The 20,597-nt window shown below is 43.7% G+C and overlaps 1 protein-coding gene across 2 annotated transcripts in view; it reads left to right on the forward strand.

The window, feature by feature from the left end:
• The window catches only part of KCNG3 (potassium voltage-gated channel modifier subfamily G member 3), a 105,807-nt gene extending 86,031 nt beyond the window's left edge, over positions 1-19,776 (forward strand). For both annotated transcript variants that reach the window (XM_063789938.1, XM_063789939.1), the window contains exon 5: positions 19,504-19,776. In XM_063789938.1, the coding sequence (XP_063646008.1) occupies positions 19,504-19,707 (204 nt within the window). In that variant the 3' untranslated portion in view covers positions 19,708-19,776. The remainder of the gene's footprint in view (positions 1-19,503) is intronic.
• The last annotated feature ends 821 nt before the right edge of the window (positions 19,777-20,597 follow it).

A 20,597-nucleotide genomic window follows, 5' to 3' on the forward strand; every position in this document is an offset into this window, starting at 1 on the left:
CCAGCTCTAGCTGAATCTGGGCTTTTATGGGCCTCTGAGGGGAGGAAGTGCACACCAATCGCTCCATTAGCGGCCATGAGTGGGCCCAGAAAAGGCACCACAAGTTCCCATTCTGGTCTGCGGGACAGGCAGCCCAGCCCCTAGCCTTCAGGCCTTATGTGGCCTGAAGGTGGGGCCTCACCGGGGACTCGCCCTCTTCCGCCCAGGAGCCTGTCTTGCCTCCCGCTGCTGTTCATGGCGCCCAGGCTGTTCCTGCCAAGAGGCTTCTGCAAGCCAGTGCTGAGCTGCCCTCAGCCCCCACTTGGCTTCCCACCCATGCTCATAGGCACCCAAAGTCCAGAGGGGGCCAAGGTGGCAGGGGGCTAGCATGTCAGCACTGCCCTGAGCGTGTGCACACCTGGCTGTCTTCACCCCAGCTTTGTTCTGAGATCGGCGTGGGCACCAACAGCAGGGAGAAGTCAGGCAGTGGGAGCAGGCATTTCCGAGCCTGCAAGGTCAGGTGGGGCTTTCTGGGCCCCCAAGAGTGTAGGGATGCCTTGGTCCACAGCCACGGTTTGGGTGGCTGCAGCTGCCCCAGAGTTGGCGGGGATGGGGTTCCTGCCTGCTGCATGGAGGCCCGGGTCTGAAGCTGCACCAGGGAGGGCAGGGCTCCTGCTTGCTCTTGGCACCTGCAAGAGCACAGGGAGGCCCGGGTCTGAAGCTACACCAGGGAGGGCAGGGCTCCTGCTTGCTCTTGGCACCTGCAAGAGCACAGGGAGGCCCGGGTCTGAAGCTGCACCAGGGAGGGCAGGGCTCCTGCTTGCTCTTGGCACCTGCAAGAGCACAGGGAGGCCCGGGTCTGCAGCTGTGATTTGGGCAGCTGCAGCTGCCCCCCAAGTGGGGCTCCCTGGAGGAGCAGGAGGCCTGGGTCCACAGCCATGTCTTGGATGGCTGTGGCTGCACCTGGGGAGCTCCCACCCCACCAATTCAGAAGAGGTGGGGCTCCCACTTGTTGTTGGCTCCACAGGGTGTGCAGCCCTGGCCGCCCCTCCCTACTGCAGCCAGTGTGATGGCAGCAGCTGCTCCAGACAGGCTGCTGTTGCCATCACCAAGGTGGGAGGAACATTTGAGTCCAAGAGTTCGAGACCAGCCTGGGCAACATGGTAAAGCCCCCGCCTCTAAAAATATTAGCTGGGTGTGGTGGCACACGCCTGTAGTTCAAGTTGCTCAGGAGGCTGAGGTGGGAGGATTGCTTGAGCTCAAGGGGTTGAAGCTGCTGTGAGCCATGAGCACCACTGCACTCCAGTCTGGGCGATGGAGCAAGACTCCGTCTCAAAAAAAAAGATCAAGCAGATAAAAACAATGATATTAATGACTTGAAAAGACAACTGACAAATGTATTCTGGTAGATTTGTATAGAAGCATGTACCCAACAAATAGAGAATATGAATTCTTATCAAGCATGATGTGAAGTGTTTTATGTTGTTTTTTTTTAAACAGTGGACCACTCTCTGATGCAAGTTAGATAATTTTTTTTTAAAAAGCGTTGGCTACAAATATTAAAGAAATTTTATCATATAGAATGTTTCTTATCACAATGCCATAAAATTAGGAACCAACAATAAAATGAAAGCCCAGAAATCACACTATATTTGTAAACCAAAAGCCTCCTTCTTTTTTTTTTTTTTTTTTGAGAAGGAGTCTCACCCTGTCGCCCAGGCTGGAGTGCAGTGGTGCGATCTCAGCTCACTGCCACCTCTGCCTCATATGTTCAAGCAATTCTCCTGCCTCAGCCCCCCAAGTATCTGGGATTACAGGCATGTGCCACCATACCTGGCTTATTTTTTTTAATTTTTAGTAGAGACGGGGTTTCACCATATTGGTCAGGCTGGTCTCAAACTCCTGACCTTGTGATCCACCCGCCTCAGCCTCCCAAAGTGCTGGGATTACAGGCGTGAGCCACCGTGCCCAGCCTGCCTCACTTCTTAATAATGCATTAGGCCTGGTGCGGTGGCTTATGCCTGTAATCCCAGCACTTTGGGAGGCCGAGGTGGGTGGATCACCTGAGGTCAGGAGTTCAAGACCAGCCTGACCAATATGGAAAAACCTCATCTCTACTAAAAATACGAAATTAGCCAGGTGTGGTGGCACATGCCTGTAATTCTAGCTACTCCAGAGGCTGAGGCAGGAGAATTGCTTGAACCCAGGAGGCAGAGGTTGCAGTGACCCAAGATGACTTCATTGCACTCCAGACTGGGCAACAAGAGTGAAACTCCATCTTAAAAAAAAAAAAAATTAATGTGTTAAAAAAGGACAGGGAAAGGTACCAAATATCTGGAACTGAATGACAATGAAACCCTGTAAAATACACTAGCAAAGTATCAAACATTGTGGGATGCAGATAAAGCAGTGTTGTTACTAGTAAACAACAATATTGAAAACATGTCATTTAGTGCTCAACTTAAGTCTAGAGAATGGGCTGGGCATGGTGGCTCACGCCTGTAATCCCAGCACTTTGGGAGGCTGAGGCAGGTGGATCACCTGAGGTCAGGAGTTCAAGACCAGCCTGGCCAACATGACGAAACCCTGTCTCTACTAAAAAATACAAAAATTAGGCCGGGTGCGGTGGCTCACACCTGTAATCCCAGCACTTTGGGAGGCCGAGGCGGGCAGATCACGAGGTCAGGAGATCGAGACCATCCTGGCTAACATGGTGAAACGCCGTCACTACTAAAAATAAAAAAATTAGCCAGGCTTGGTGACGGGCGCCTGTAGTCCCAGCTACTTGGGAGGCTGAGGCAGGAGGATGGCGTGAACCCGGGAGGCGGAGCTTGCAGTTAGCTGAGATTGCGCCACTGCACTCCAGCCTGGGCGACAGAGCGAGACTCTGTCTCAAAAAGAGAAAAAAAAAAAATTAGCCACATGTGGTGGCAGACGCCTGTAATCTTAGCTATTCAGGAGGCTGAGGCAGGAGAATAGATTGAAACTGGGAGGCAGAGGCTGCAGTGAGCTGAGATCACGCCACTGCATTCCAGCCTGGGAAACAGAGTGAGACGCCGTCTCAAAATAAAAAAAATGCTACAGAATGAACAAAAAGCTGAACCCAATGAATGCAGAAGGGATGAAAGAATAAAGATAAAACCACAAATTGATGAAACAGAAAACAAACACAAAGGAGAAATCAACAAAACCAAAAGCAATTCATCTGCCAAAAGTGAGAAAAAGAGAGGAAGAAAAGGTAAATAATATTAGGTCAAGAGAGTGCACATAACTGCATGTATAGTAGAGATCTATAAAACGTGATTCCAGACGTATTAGATAAAGTTGATTGGAACTGGATAGTTATTTCCATCTCCTTCGAGGGCATTTGCCTAACTACAGAGATTACAAGGCTGAAAACTGCATTTCAATTAGGTTTCTAGATGAGAATCAGATTTTGCTAGTTAGCTGCAGTTGTGTGAGATTTGGTTGGAAGAAGGGAAGCAGTGGCCATAATTCTAAAACTTTGGACTGACTTTTTTTGCTGCCAAACTCAGAGTCCAGGATCCGGCTTTGGGGGTCTGGGGAGTTGTTTGTAGCAGCAGCAACAGGAGCTGGAATCAGCAGTGCCATATCTAGTTACAGCTCTTAAGAGTCAGTGGTGGTTTTAACCATGGCTTTGTGACCTTGGATTGCAATCATTGCCGTGTATACTTGAACTCAGTTGTATACACTGAGTATACTCCCTCAATGGCAGCATCTGGTTCCCTACTTTCCATTGTTTTTTTGGTGAGATGGGGTCTTCCCCTGTTGCCCAGACTGGAGTGCAGTGGCACAATCTCAGCTCACTGAAACCTCCGCCTCCCGGGCTGAAGCAATCCTCCCACTTCAGCCTCCTAAGTAGCTGGGACTAAGGTGTGTGCCACCACGCCCGGCTAATTTTTGTATTTTTAGTAGAGATGGGGTTTCGCCATGTTGCCCAGGCTGGTCTCAAACCCTTGAGCTCACACAATCTGCCTGCCTCGGCCTCCCAAAGTGCTGGGATTACAGGTGTGAGCCATCGCGCCTGGCTCCACTTTACTAATGGTGCCATACTTGGCAGCTCTTCTCGACAGCTCTAGACTGTTCTGGGAGTCATTTCTAGAGCTCACTTCTCTAGCCTTGTCAACAATTTTGTAAGCTCCCAGTTCCCTTCATTGAAACAGGGGTTCTTGTTCCTTGTATCAGGCACAACTGATGAAAAGAATACTATCAACAATTCTGTGCCAAGAAATTTGAAAACTTAGGGGAATGGATAATTTCCTAGAAAATATAAATTACCAAAATTGTCCCAACTAACACTGAAAACCAGAATAGACTAATAAAATTAACTGACTAGGTATTCAAAACTGCCTCCCAAATGCCCATGCAAAGGTTACTAGGCCTGGACTGTTTTATGGGCCGGTTTTCCCAGAAAAAAAGGTAACCTTTATATCATGCAAATTGTTCCAGAGAAAAGAAAAATAGAAACAGTTACTTAGCTTATTTTGTGAAGATAGTATAACTTTAATATCAAAACTGGATAAAGAGAGTAAAACAGAAGAAAGTTAAAGTACAATCTTAAGAACATAAATGCAGCTAGGGCCAGGGTAGCTCATGCCCGTAATCCCAGCACTTTGGGAGGCCTAGATGGGGGGATCACTTGAGGTCAGGAGTTCAAGACCAGCCTGGGCAATATAGTGAGACCTCATCTCTACAAAAAACTAAACAATTAGGCCGGGCACGGTGGCTCTCGCCTGTAATCTTAGCACTTTGGGAGGCTGAGGCAGGTAGATCACTTGAGATCAGGAGTTCAAAACCAGCCTGGCCAACGTGGTGAAACCCCGTCTCTACTAAAAATACAAAAAAAAAAAAAAAGAAAAAAAAGTCACGTAGAGAGACTGAGGCAGGAGAATCACTTGAACCCAGGAGGCAGAGGTTGCAGTGAGCTGAGATTGTGCCACTGCACTCCAGCCTGGGTGACAGAGTGAGACTCTGTCTCAAAAAAAAACCAAAAAACAAAAAACAGAAAAGAAATAGCCAATTAGAACAGAAACAATAAGCCAGGTATGGTGGCTCATGCCTGTAATCCTAGAACTTTGGGAGGCCAAGGTGGGAGGAACCCTTGAGTCCAGGAGTTCGAGACCAGCGTGGACAACATGGCGAAATCTCGTCTCCAGAAAAAAATACAAAAATTAGCCAGGTGTAGTGGTGTGTTCCTGTAGTCCCAGCTACTCGGAAGGCTGGGGTGGGAGGATCGCCTGAGCCTGGGACAGTTGAGGCTGCAGTGAGCCATGATCGTGCCACTGCACTCCAGCCTAGGTGGCAGAGTGAGACCCTGTCTCAAAAAGGAAAAGGCACATAAACAATAAGAGAGAGACCATTCACATTAACAAGACAAATAAAATACTTAGAAATAAAAGGCAAACTCCCATTTTAAAACCTATAAAAATACATTTAAAGTCACATACGAAGAACCAAATCATGTTTATGAAAGGGAAGATTCAGTAATCTCAAAATGGCGATTCTGCCCAAATTGATCTATAAATTCAATGTGATCCTAACAAAAATTCCCAATAAATTTTTTTGGTAGCCCTTTGACAAACATTTTTTACATTCATATAGAAGATGAACAGCTGTGACAATTCAAACGTAATTCTGAAAAGGAAGAATTAGTACCAGAAATCAAGGCAGCGTAAGTCTAGAGTAATTTAAATGGTAGATATTGATACAGAATAAACAAATAGATCAGTGGAACAGAACAAAGAGCTCCAAAACAGAGCCCAAATATTGTGAGATCTTGTTACATGATAGATGTGCTCTGTCAGATCAGTGGGAAAGGGTGGATGTTTAATAAATGGTAATAGGAAAATTGATTTTCTATAAAAAGATAAAATCTCTATCCCATACCATACACAAAACGAATTCCAGCTGAATTAAACATCTGTGCGTGAAAAAACAAAACTTTAAAACTTTTATTTTTAGAGATGGGTTCTCACTATGTTGCCCAGGCTGGTCTTGAACTAGTGGGCTCAAGCAATCCTCCCACCTTGGCCTCCCAAAGTGCTGGGATTACTGGCATGAGCCACCACACCTGGCCCAAAACTAAAATCATTAAAAGGAAAGTATTTGTATTATTCAGAGTTCTCCAGAAAAACAGGCCAATAGGATTGATTTACTTATTTAGGGAACTGGCTCATATGATATTGGAGTCCAAAAGGCCCCACGATATGCTGTCTGCAAACTGGAGAACCTAGAAACCCAGTGGTGTAATTCAGTCTGGACCGAAGGTCTGAGAAGCAGGGGTTCTGCTGTCCAAGGGCAGGTAGATGTCCCAGCTCACAGAGAGACAGCAAATTTACCCTTCCTCTGCTTTTGTGTTCTATTCAGTTTCTCAGCAGATTAGATGATGCCCATCCACATGAATGAGGATGATCTTTACTCAGTCTGCTGATTCAGATACGAATACCTCCATAAACACCCTCAAAAATAATGTTTTACCAGCTATCTGGGTATCCCTTAGCCCAGCCATGTTGACACAGAAAATTAACCATCACAGTATTTCTCTGGTTTTTTGTTTGTTTGTTTTTTGTTTTTGTTTTTTGAGACGGATTCTCGCTGTGTCACCCAGGCTGGAGTACAGTGGCGCAAGCTTGGCTCACTGAAACCTCCACCTTCTGGGTTCAAGCAGTCGTCCTGCCTTAGCCTCCCAGGTGTCACAGTATTTCTTTTAAAATATTTTTAAAAGGAGGCTGGGCATAGTGGCTCACGTCCGTAATCCCAGCACTTTGGGAGGCAGGAGGATTGTTTGAGCCCAGGAGTTCAAGACTAGCCTGGGCAACATAGTGAGACCCTGTCACTACAAAAAATTTAAAAATATTAGTTAGGCGCAGTTGTGTGCACTTGTGGCCCCAGCTACTGAGAAGGCTGAGGTAGGAGTATCGCTTGGGCCCAGGAGGTTGAGGCTGCAGTGAGCTGTGATTGCACCGCTGCACTCCAGCCTGGGAGACAGAGCAAGAACCTGTCTCCAAAAATACATATATGTATATATATTTATATAAATATATTTTTCTCTATATAATTCATCTATTATAAATATTTCAGCTCCTTTCTCTTAGTCTATTGTCTTTTAATTTATGGACAGTGGCTTTTGTTAGAACAAGCTTTATATTTTGATATTAAATGTATTGTTTTCTTCTTTTTAAAATGTGTGTGGATGTATACACATATTATACATATATACATACCTGTATTTTCATATGTGTATATATTATATATACATATATTTTTCTGTGTGTGTATACATATAAACATGTATACACCAGAGGAAAAAAATATGTATATATAATATATATGCATACATTTATATATACAAATAGACAAGTGTATAATATATAAATATACATTTTAAATATAAATATATGTATGAATATTTATATACACACATATATTTTTAAGATGAGAAAACAATACATTTAATATTAAAATATAGAGCTTATTTTGACAAAAGTCACCATTCATAAATTAAAAGACGACAGACTGAGAGAAGAGAGATGAAATATTTATAATAGATGAATTTTAGTATATTGGACAAGCATCACTGGTGAATAACCAAAAACAACTTCTTTTTTTGTTTCCAACTTCCTTTAAAAATTTCAGTGGGTTGGTTGCTGTAACAAAAATACCATAGGGAAAAAAAAAACCCCCATTTTTTCCAGTGGGATAATCTTTTTTTGCTCCTGGATAAAAACTCTGGCAGGTCCAAGACTTTTCTGTTCATTCTTAGATAATAAATCTTAGAGTCACTTAGTCACAAGACATAAGCCTAGTCTCAATTTATATATTGAATTATCCATCCAAGATCTTAATAAAAACCATGAACTTAATTTACTGTCTAAATTTCTTTCCTCCTCCAACTTAGGTCTGCTTCAGGTGGGTGACAAGGAGGGGGTGTTTGGTGTTTTTCTTTAGTTCATTCTTGTGGGTTCTCTCAACTCCTCCAACTTTAAGCCTGCTGCCCAGTTTTTATCTTTCCAAGGTCCAGATGTAGGAACAGAGGGATGGCAAATGGGATAGAAAAGTCCTCTCATAACCTGGCTTTGAATTCTGAGCTTGGTAGGGTTTAAAGCATGTTTTGTTGTCTCATGGGCACTGTCATGGTCTCTTAGGAAATTCTCTTCCTAGGGACCTCCATCCTGCAGGTCCCTTGACCTTGACAGATGGGTTTTATTGTGAGTGGTTGCTTGTGTTTCCTTCCAATTGGGCTTCATCTCTAGCTTCTTTCTACTGGGTTCCCTTTGCTCCTTCAAGTGGACCTATTGGACAGGACTGAGACCACCCATGCCAGCCCTCTCCCACACTGCCCATATTTTTATTTTTTGAGACAGGGTCCCGTTCTGTTGCCCACACTTGAGTGCAGTGGTGTGATCATGGCTCACTGCAGCCGCGACCTTCCAGGCTCAAGCGATCCTCTCTTCTCAGCCTCCTGAATAGCTGGGACCACAGACACTGTACCCAGCCTGCTCACATGTTGTCCATAGAAACACTGATGCATCCTTTGTCCTGAAGAATTCAAATAGTGGAAGGTTGCTGGTACTTGAGTTTCTAAGGCAGGAGTCAGACCCTGGTCCATGGTGACCCCCAACTGTAGGGAGAGACGTATCAAGCTTCCTGAGTAGTGTCATAGAAGCCCATTCTCCCTAGGATTCCGGCAAAGGAGAAAGCAACCCTGTGCACCTAAGCTGAGAGGGGATGGGAACTGCTCACAGTGCAGCAACAAGTTTCTCTCCATCAAAATCTCTTCAGAAATTTCTGTCTCCACACTCTTACCCTTTAATTATTCTTGATCTGACTGAGGAGTCTAAGAATTATTGAACTAGTTTGTTTCTGAAATTTTCTTTGTAAATTCTGCATGTGTTTCCTGGTCAAAAGGCTAAATAAATAAATAAATAAATAAATGCTGCATGGGAGAGCCAGCCTCACTCTCACTTTGGTATTTGCTATATAACATGTCAGTAGCTCTGACCGAAGATTAGAATTGAAGCTGAAAGAGCCCTATTTTAACATCACGTTACTCAGAGGAATAGTATCTACAATAGAGAACTTCCACAAATAAAAAAGAAAAGGACAGGCCGGGCGCGGTGGCTCACGCCTGTAATCCCAGCACTTCGAGAGGCTGAGGCAGGGCAGATCACTTGAGTCCAGGAGTTCAAGACCAGCCTGGGCCAACGGGGCAAGATCCTGTCCCTATAAAAGGCACAAAAATTAGCCAGGTGTGGTGACATATGCCTATGGTCCCAGCTACTCGGAAACCTGAAGTGGGAGGATCACTTGAGCCCAGGAGGTCAAGGCTGCAGTGAGCTGTGATGCAGTCACTGCACTCCAGCCTGGGTGACAGAGTGAGACCCTGTCTCAAAAAAAAAAAAAAAAAGAAAAGAATAAAAAGAACAACCCAATATTAAAAAACAGGCCAGGGATGTGAACAGGCAATTCACAAAAGATGAGCCTTACAAGGCAATGAACATTGAAAAGATGCTGAGGGTGAGGCGATTCCTGCCCAGGCAGAGCTCCCAGTGGTTGAGGCACCCTTGGTCTCTCTCTTCGAGTCAGTAATGTTCACAGTGCTGACATGTCAAAAATTCCTTTTCCATTTCTCCCTGGAGTTCTGGGACCCTACTGTAAGCAAGATTTGTGAAGGTCTGTCCTCTTATCCCTGAGTTCCCAAAATGAGCCCGGCTCCTGTCCCTTGGATACGTGAGAACATTTCCCCTTGCCTCTCACATCTTTGTGTGCATGTTCACAGCTTGTTGACATCTTGTGAATCCCATCACTTGCAGAGTAAAAGGAATGAACCTTCTACTGTTGCAAGTTGTATTTGCTCCTGGGCCGTTTCAGAATTAATAACAAAAGATTGGTTTCTGTTGGAAGACGGTTTATTTACTCTGGAAGGTTACAATGCTTATCAAAGCCATTCTGAGTCTTCCATAATGCGTGTGTCTCAAAACTCACCTGCTTAGATTTTTCATGGGATTCCCAGGGCTCTTCCTGGGACACTGTCATCTTACCTCTGGCCAGAGGAAGAGACTGGATGCTCAGGAGATGAGCAAAACAAGGGCCACCAAAATGATGGAAGCAACCATGGCAAAAAGCACTGATCTCAGGGTCCAATTCTCAAGTATTATTCTTTCTTCTTGATTTTATTTTATTTATTTATTTATTTATTTATTTATTTATTTATTTATTTATTTATTTTTGAGACAGAGTCTCGCTCTGTCACCCAAGCTGGAGTGCAGTGGCGCGATCTCGGCTCACTGCAAGCTCCGCCTCCTGGGATCACGCCATTCTTCCGCCTCAGCCTTCCGAGTAGCTGGAAATACAGGCGCCTGCCACCATGCCCGGCTGATTTTTTGTATTTCTAGTAGAGACAGGGTTTCACTGTGTTAGCCAGGATGGTCTCGATCTCCTGACCTCGTGCTCTGCCCGCCTCGGCCTCCCAAAATGCTGGGATTACAGGCGTGAGCCACCGTGCCCAGCCCGTCTTCTTGATTTTAAAGACAATGTCTGCCTGTTAGAGTTGTGAGAATTAAGTGGCTAGCTACATATGAGAGTGAACAGACTCTAAAAGGGCCATACAAATGCCAGATTTTCTCATGCATAACACACACATGTCTTCTTAAAAACACATTCTTATTTTTCACCATTATTAAGTGAACTCAGACTCATGAAAGATAATTTTGAAAATATAAGCAAGTAGAAAGAAGAGGAAAACACCCAGTCCCATTCTTCAAAGCAACCACAGAGCGTTGTAATGTACCTCCTCCCAGTCAGTATCCCATGCAAAGGCTTGAACATAAGATGTGTGTCACCTTTATACCTAATATCACAATACTTTCTTACACTATTTCAGTCCTTATAAGCCTGTTTTTTCTTTTCATTTAATTTTTGAATATGTAAACCATAATTCCAAAGTTGAAACTATAATATATAATAGGCATATGTATAGGTAAGCTTCAATCTCTTTCCTCTGTCAGTCTCTTTCTCCTCCTGTAAGTAATCGTGCTTATTTGTCTGTGGTGTGTCTTTCAGGTACTTACATATGTTTCCCCTTCCTTCCCACATGAAAAGTAACATATACTATACTATACCTTGCTTTTTTCTGCCAGTATATCCTAGAAACCATCCCATTTCCGTGATTAGAGTTTTTTCTCATTGCTTTTTTTTTCTCTTTTTTTTTAAGATGGAGTTTTGCTCCTGTTGCCCAGGCTAGAGTGCAATGGTGCGATCTTGGCTCGCTGCAGCCTCCACCTCCTGGTTTAAGCGATTTTCCTGCCTCAGCCTCCTGAGTAGCTGGAATTACAGGTGTCTGCCACCACGCCTGGCTAAGTTTTGTATTTTTAGTAGAGACAGGGTTTCGCCATGTTGGCCAAGCTGGTCTCAAAATGCTGACCCACTTTGGCCTCCCAAAGTGCTGGGATTACAGGTGTGAGCCACCGTGCCCAGCCTCTCATTGCTTTTTATGGCCACCCATTACTCCATTGTGTGGCTTTATTTTAGTTTATTCAACTAGTTCCCTAAACAACTAACATTCTTTTAATTTTTTTTACTATAACAAATCATGCCCCAATGAGTGACTTGTGTAAACATAATTTTTAGTGGTTACAGCATGTGCCTGACCTCGCCTACCCATCCATCAGTTTTCAAAGCAATTTCCTGAAACTCCATCCTTTGAATTCTTGGCTTTGAATTCTCACTGCCAAGCTCTGAACCATGCTCTGTGACCCCCAACTTCAATCTGTCCTGCCCTGAACTTGAAGTTTGGGCGTGAACTTTCCAGGATTAGAATCTTGACTTTCCCAGGGGTCTTGAACTGGTTCTCCCCAGCTCTCACTGGCCCTTGTGGACTCAGGTAGAAATGACTGCAGGAGCCACCAAACTGCCCTCTTCTTGCCTACTTTTCTTCTGGTGGAATTTGGAGAAGTTCCGTCATAGTTTATTTTGTCATTCCCTGACTGTTTTTGGTTGGTTGGACTTTTTATTATGAAAAGGAAAAACTAGAAAAGAAAAAACAGAAGAAATAGGACAATGAAATCCCAATACTTCCCCACACCTAGATTTAAAAATTCTTAACATTTTGGCATATCTGATGCATCTATTTTTCCTGAGATTTTTAGAAAAATGGACAAAATTTTAAAGAAATTTATGGACATTAGATGCTTCACGTATAAATACAGATGGTCCCTGGCTTATATGGTTCAACTTAATGATTTTTTTGAATTTGCAATGATGCAAAACTGATATACATGCAGTAGAAACTATACTTGGAGTACCCATATCACTATTCCATTTTTACTTTCAGTATGGTATTTGATAAATTACATGAGACATTCAATACTTTATTATAAAATAGGCTTTGTATAAGATGGTTTTGCCCAACTGTTGGCTAATGCAAGTGTTCTGAGCATGTTTAAAGTAGGCTAAGCTAAGCTGTGACGTTCTGTGAGTCAGGGGTATTAAGTGCATTTTTTTTTTTTTTTTTTTTTTTTTTGAAACAAGGTTTTGCTCAACATGTTGCCCAGGCTGGAGTGCAGTGGCTTGATCACAGTTCACTTCAGCCTCAACCTCCTGGGCTCAAGTGTCCCACCTCAGCTTCCCAAGTAGCTGGGACTACAGGTGTGTGCCACCACACCTGGCTAATTTTAAAATTTTTTATAAAGATGGGGCCTTGCTGTGTTGCTCAGGCTGGTCTTGAACTCCTGGCCTCAAAGAATCCTCCAACCTCAGTCTCCCAAGTATTGGGGTTACAGGCGTGAGCCAACATGGCTGGCTTAAATGTATTTTCAATTTACAACATTTTCAATTTATGATGGGTTTACTGAAACGTAATCCTGTTTTAAGTCAAGGAGCACCAGTGCTTATGCATACAATCCAATAAATAAGGACATTGTCCAACACAGACATCATTATTACATCTACCAAAGTAAACAATACAGTAAAACTGCACACCTGTAGTTCCAGCTCCTCCTGCGCACCTGTAGTCCCAAAGTGCTGGGATTACAGGTGTGAGCCACCGCGCCTGGCCCCAACTCCTTCTTAAACAGCCTTTCCACCAGTCTTCCTGTTTCTGGCTCCCCACTCACTGCTACTACCCAATCCTGGCCTTTGTGAGTGTGCTGTAAAAGGGAGTGCTGTGTGTTTTTTTTCCACCTGCTGGGTTATCACTCAACTTTCTTGGAACTGCCTAAATCATGGACCACTTCTCCATGTGCTTTCCAGTTTCCAGAACATTGCTGTTGTCTCCTCTCCAGTTCATTGTTTGTCCCCATGGGCTTGTATTCTTTATAAATCTATAACCGATGAATTAGAGGAGTTGGAGAGGGGGCAGGAGTAAATACCTGTATTCAGTCCACCAGCTTCAGTTATTCTTTGATTTAGAAAAATGCTTTGGTTGCTCTGATGAGCATTTTGGTTGAGAAAGATTTGTCCCACCCATCGCAGGGCCCCTTGGCATTCAGATACAGGTGAGGGCAGTGTCAAGAGGAAGCTGAATTGCTCAGTACTACACCAAGGAGAATTTGGAGTTTCTGGAGTGGTCTGAGACTAGAAAGTGTGAACCCCAGATATCTGAGACAGGTCTCAATTAATTTAGAAAGTTTATCTTGCCAAGGTTGAGGACGTGTGCCGGTGACAGGAGGTCGTGACAACATGTGCCAAAGGTGGTCAGAGTACAGCTTGGTTTTATACATTCAATCATCATATGTAAGATGAATGTTGGTTCAGTTTGGAAAGGCGGGACAACTCAAATCAGGGAGGGGCTTCCAGGTCATAGGTAGATAAGGGTTAGCCTCTCCAAAGGAGGCAGTCACATATGCATTTATCTCAGTGAGCAGTGGGCTGACTTTGAATAGAATGGGAGCAGTTCCCAGCTTGACTTTTCCCTTTAGCTTAGTGATTTGGGGACCCCAAGATTTATTTTCCTTTCACAGAAAAAAAGAGGAAGATGTGAGAAGGGTTTAGGTGTAACAAGGGTCTAGAGAAGACCTGAGCTAAGTAATACAGGTAAGTTAGAACAGAAGGAGAGAATGGTAGCTGATGAAAACTCCCCTGTGGGAGGGAATGGCTGAGGAGCTTTGGAAAAGAGAAGCCTGATATCCACCCTTAGGCTGTTTGCTGTGCTGTGGTGTCGGCAGACTGTGTCTCCCTATGTCTACTCTTCCCTGCCTTTTTAGCAGTTTTTGTTGGGCCCCTTATCACTTGGAATAAAGAGCTTCCAAGCTTCCCCTGCAGCATGTCATGGTCATGTGACCCAGTTCTGGTCAATAAAATTTAAGAAGTGTGATCAAGTTCTGGGCAATAAATGTAAGCAGAAGTGTTATGTCAGAATCCCAGGAAGACTAATTAAAGGGAGTTTATGGCCTGGCATAGTGGCTCACACCTGTAATCCCAGCACTTTGGGAGGCTGAGACAGGTGGATCACCTGAGGTCAGGAGTTCAAGACCAGTCTGGCCAACATGATGAAATCCCATCTCTACTAAAAGTACAAAAATTAGTTGGGCATGGTGTCGGGCACCTGTAATCTCAGCTACTTGGGAGGCTGAGGCAGGAGAATTGCTTGAACCTGGGAGGTGGAGGTTGCAGTGAGCTGAGATTGCACCATTGCACTCCAGCCTGGGCGACAGACCGAGACTCTGTCTCGAGAAAAAAAAAAGGGGGAAGTTTACTCAGTCAAAATAACCTCTTTTGGTCCATCTGCCTTTCCTCCTTCTTCTAGACTGCAATTTGGATGCAATGACTGGAGCTCCAGCACTTACCTTGTGTTATGAGGTAATCTTGAAGAAGCAACAGAAAGATAGGAGTCTAAGTCTAACAGTACTATGAAGCTGCTGTACCAGCTCTGAACTTCTTATGTTTGGACAGTTTGTTTGTTTTTGAGACAGAGTCTCACTCTATTGCTCAGGCTGGAGTGCAGTGGTGCAATCTCAACTCACTGTAACCTCTGCCTCCTGGGTTTAATCAGTTCTCCTGCCTCAGCCTCCAGAATAGCTGGGATTACAGGTGCCCGCCACCACGCCCGGCTCATTTTTGTATTTTTAGTAGAGACAGGGTTTCACCATGTTGGCCAGGCTGGTCTCAAACTCCTGACCTCAAGTGATCTGCCCACCTTGGCCTCTCAAAGTTCTGGGATTACAGGCCTGAACCACCGTGCCTGGGCATTTTTTTTTTTTTTTAATGTAAGAGATAAATAAAATTCTTTGTTTTTTTTGTTTTCCTGTTTTATCATAATAATCACTTATTGCATGTCAAGTACTGTTTTAAATGCTTGGATTATGTACTAAGTTAATTCTCTTACTACCAACTCTATGAAGCAGGTACTATTATTATCCCTATTTTACAGATAAGAAATGAGGCACAGAGAGATTAGCTATTTTTGCCCAAAGTTAATTAATTTGGGCTTAATATAATAACAATTTGTGTTTGTAAACTTTGTGCTAGACTGACTGACTTAAACTGCATCAACATAGCTGAACCCAATCCTAACTGATACGGCTGTGAAATCAACCCAATACTCCCATAGACAGTTTTGTTTTGTTTTGATACACATAGAAATTGACGCTTCTGGTCTTAAAGCTTGAAACTCACATTGTTGTATCTGAGTTCTTTCCTCAGGAAAGGATCCCCAGGCCTCTCAAAAGTATCAAAGAACTGAAGCTTACTAGATCATTGCGTCCAGACGATGAGATGCCAGGACCCTCATTCATCGAGATTACTTCCTTACCCCTCCTGAGTTCCTATTTTCCCATATATATTTACATTTCTTCCCTGCTTTATAAAGCCCTAATTTTAGTCAGTCAGGGAGATGGATTTGAGACCGAGCTCCCATCTCTTTGGCTGTAGCACCCAACTAAAGCCTTCTCTTTGGCCATAATTGTTGTCTCAGTGATTGGCTTTCTATGCTGGCAGCAGTAGGACCTAGACTGAACCCTGGTGTTTCAGTAACAGTTGTGCACTACCACCCCTGAATCTGCTACCACCACAGTGTTGTATTAGAGAATCAGCAGGTGGGGGACATCCATCCTCCCCTGGCATTACCCACCCTCCCCTGGCATTACCCACTCCCTGACACCCAGGATGTGAAGGAAGGAGATCCCAAAGTTTCAGGTTGTAACTAGTAGTGCAACAAGCAAAGGGCCAAGGAGAAGCAGAGACTAGAGGAAGGGACCAGGTGACATGGCAGGGCAGGGAGATGTGGGCTGCAGCATGGACTAAGAGCAGACGGGAGACAAACTCCCTTTCCCTGAATGCATTAGAGGAAGGTGGCAGGGAGAGCCTCTTGAGTTCATGCCTATAAGGCATTTCTGACATTTAGCATCATTTTCTTAGGCATAGGCTTTGGTACATCTTGACTTTATTTGAATTGAACTGATGAAATAATTATTTAGCGAATTTCAGATGCTCTAATTGTTATGAATAAAGAGATCCCTAAGATTTTGCTGTATCTTTGGTAGGAAAAATAGGGGGCCAAATTTTAAGATACTGATATGAGTGCCTGGCACCGTAAAAACATCTTTATTGATGGAATTCATCAAAGACAAGAGATATAAAATGTTTAAAAGAGAGACAAGTGTATGCTAGACATCTACTCTTGATTAATGAGAAGGCTGGGAAGGACAGCTTTCTCAGGAAGCTGTAGAGAGAAATTTGGTCTGTTTCTGTTGCCACTTTGTTTCAATCCTTGGTCCCCAAACTGGCTGTAAATAAGCCAATCTTAAGGATGCTGTTGCAAGCTATAAGGTGCTGGAAGCAGAGTTTGAGCTCATGCTAGTAAGCTGTGAGTTATGGGTGTTGAACCAGGTAGGTCACTTTGCCCTGGGTCTTTAGGCAACCATTAGGGGCTTGTCTTCTGGTCATAGAAGTGAGGACAATGTGGAGCGCTCCATGAGGAGGAGATGGCTTGCTGGGGGATTTCAATAGCACCATGTTAGAAATGTTCTTCTGCTCTAATTTCCCCTCATTCTTAATAAAGACACAAGACATAATGAGGCAAATGGGCCCTGTATTTGGAATGCAAATCTGGCCTGCAGAGCCACATCCTGGCAGAGCTGTCTGGGAGGAAAATAGTCACAGCAGCGCTCTCCAGAAGAGTCCTTCCTGAAGATTCCCCAGCTGAACCTGGGAGCTCAGCCTACAGCACTTTCCTCCGGAATGAGAGTTGGTGACTCTGGGGGAAATCCTAAGGCAAAACTGGACTGCCCAGAGAAACAAATAGGTGTCCCCAGTGAACCTTGCTGAAAAGAGTCCAAATTGGACTCTCAGAGAAAATGAGGGGAAATGAAAATATAAGTGAATCAATCATGGTTTCAGACAGATTTGGAGCTAGGAAGATAACAGCCTGTGAATGCTGGTGGGAGAGCTGTTCTAATAGCTCACTGATTATTTGTTAAGTTTTCGAGTCATCTAAGAGAAACAGGCCTCTCTAAGGAAAGAACAAAGACTTTTTCAGTTTGACGGTTCTGAGAAAGGTGAGGAATAAGTCCACATGATCAAAATGGCCTTATTCAGAGGAGTCTGATAAACAACACGGCAGCCTTGTTTCCCTGGGTTTTAAAATTTTTGTCTTCCTCCTGATCATTCACGTATATCATTTCTCATTCCTTCGTTCACTTTTGCCCCTGGGGATTGGGTCATGCAGCAATCAGGAATACATCCAGGAACAAAATATTAAAGGCACCATCCTTGTTCTGCATTAGAGAGTGAACATTGTAGAGCTACGGAAAATGAAGCCAATCTTTCACCCAGGATGGCTCAGAATAGATCATTCCCTGGGCTCTGCATCCACCATTCATAAATGAATCCAGAGCTTTTCTAAAGGAGCTTAAAAGATTTTATTCCTAATCCATTTTTTTTCTTAGAGCTTTGGAAATATGTCTCTGTAATTTAATGATTACAGGAGATGAGCAAAAGAATGAACTAAATAAGATAGCATCAGCTTGCTTTGTAATGAAGGGCCAAATTTTCCAAATATAGAGCAAAATCCAATTTTGGTGCTGTTGTTTATAAATGTTTCCTGCATGACATTCACATGGGAGATGCAGTAGGAACACACATATGTCCTTTCCCACATAGAGAGCCTTCCCCTTGGCTCTTTACAAAGTTAGGGTGGGGGCAGTAAGCCACCATGGTCAATTTGTCTAAATCTCTGGCACTGCCCTATACAACAGTAAACTTTGCTGATGAAACAAATATAGGCAGAAACAAGACATACCCCAAAGCAATGAATAACCACTAGTTAGCATCACAGACAGCAAGCCCCCAAAGCACCAGGGACTTTCTTGCAGTTGATAACAAATAAGATTTAAAAAGTGATGCCACACAAAATATGGTGTGGTGTCCTGGACTGGATACTGGAACAGTAAAAGAACCTTAGTGGAAAAAACTGGTGAAATGTGAGTAAAGTCTGCAGTTTAGTTAATTATGACATACCAATTTAAATTTCTTAGTTTTGACAAATGCACAATGGTCAGGTAATATATCAACATTAGGATAAACTGGGTGAGGTGTTTTCAGAAACTCCTCATGCTATAATTACAACTTTTCTGTAGATACAAATATATTCCAAAATAAAAAGTTTATTCTTGAAAAAGTGAAGTCACATTTTTATTTGTTACTACTGGGAGCATAAATGGGTACAAATGTTCTGACACTGCTCATTAAAATCTTTAGAAATGTATGTGCCCACTGACCCATCATTTCATTCCCAGGAAATAGTCAAGGGCCTTTCTTTCAGCACGCTGAGTAAAGTTGGTAAGAAACCAGAAGTCCAAATTTAGAGACCATAGGAACAATAGTATAGCCATGCCAAAGAATTTACAAAGTTACTAACAGCGATGTTGGGGAAATGTTTGATGATGTGGAAAGACTATGATCATACACTGTTAAGTGATAAAAGCAGGTTACAAAGTAATCTACATGGGGCCGGCAAGGTGGCTCATGACTATAATCCTAGCACTTTGGGAGGCTGAAGGGGGAGGATCACTTGAGGTCAGGGGTTTGAGACCAGCCTGGCCAACATGGTGAAACCCTGTCTCTACTAAAAATACAAAAATTAGCTGGGTGTGGTGGCAGGTGCCTGTAATCCCAGCTACTCGGGAGGCTGAGACAGGAGAATCGTGTGAACCTGGGAGATAGGGGTTACAGTAAGCCGAGATCCTGCCACTGCATTCCAGCCTGGGTGACAGGGCGAGACTCCCTCTCAAATAAAATACAAACAAAAACCAAAACAAAGTAATCTACATAGTATGATCTCATTCAAAAAAAAAATTATGTGCTTAGAAGAAGGAGACAAGATATACCAAGGTATAAATAGTGGTTTTCTCTAGGCGGGTGAGACTATTAGGTGCCATAGACTGAATTGTGCCCCCTACCTCCAAATTCATATGTTGAACCCCTAACTCCTGGTGTGACTGTATTTGAGGATAGGGCTCTTAGGAAGTAATTAAGGTTAAATGCAATCATAGGGTTCTACTCTAATAGGACTGGTGGCCTTACAAGAAGAGACAAGAAGAAAGCTGTCTCTGTGCACACACACCGAGGAAAAGCCATGTGAGCACACAGCGAAAAGGCAGCCGAGCCCACAAGCCAGGAAGAGAGCCCTGCACCCCAGAACTCAACTGTGAGAACATACATTCCTGTTGTTTAAGCCACCAGTCTGTGGTATTTTATGGCAGCCCAAGCTAAGACAGTGAGTATGTACATTTTCTTGTTGTTGCTCTCTGTTATTTTCTGTAGTGAATATCAATTGCTTTATTATTTAAAGAACAATAAATGTGAAACATTTATTCTTAGGGCTCACTTCATTATCGACAGAAAGGAACACAGCTCTCTGGGTCTCTTTCGGGAATAGTATTGAGTGGGAACGGTGAGATCACCCAAAGATCATTTCCTCGCGGTGTCCACCTGCTGTCAGGCTCCTTATGCCAGGTGCTCAGGGAGGGGGCATGGACCCCCACATCCCTGGCATTGCCAATAATTTCTAGCTGAGCTTGCACAGTGATTTAGAGTTTAAAACACACATCTGTATATGTTAACTTAGTTGACTGCCACAAGCAGTAAGCAAGGCAGGCACGAGCAAGGCTTAGGGAGGTTAGGTGGCTTGCCCAATGTCACATGGCTAGTGGCAGTGGACCCAGGTCCAGGAACTGGGCTTCTTGGCTCCAAGAACAGTGCCCGACTCTGCTACCAGTTACTGCCTGTCTAGTTCTTTCTTTTGCATCAGTCCTGGTTAATCTTGTGAGTAAGATTTGGAGAGCAGTCTCAATCCTCCAGAGTCCCACTCCAGGTATAAATTTCATATTGGAAATAGAAAGGTGTTACATTCTCCTACTTCCTTGCCAACCATGAGCTATTTCTGGGCCATGTGTTTTCCAGTACCCCAGAGGGTGTGCAGGCTATAATAGAGGCTCCAGCAGCCAGCCTTGATTTATTCCTGTGCATCCACCTGGTGGCAAGGTGAAGCCTGGATGCTGGGCCCCAGAAAGAAGGTGGTGCTTGTGACAATGGCTTTGCTGCAAAAGCTAGAATCTGTCAATGTTGAAATCCAGCTTCAGACTTATCTATTTATGAATTTG

The sequence above is a fragment of the Pan troglodytes genome, chromosome 12 (genome assembly GCF_028858775.2).
Source record: "Pan troglodytes isolate AG18354 chromosome 12, NHGRI_mPanTro3-v2.0_pri, whole genome shotgun sequence".
Classification (NCBI taxonomy): Eukaryota; Metazoa; Chordata; class Mammalia; order Primates; family Hominidae; genus Pan; species Pan troglodytes.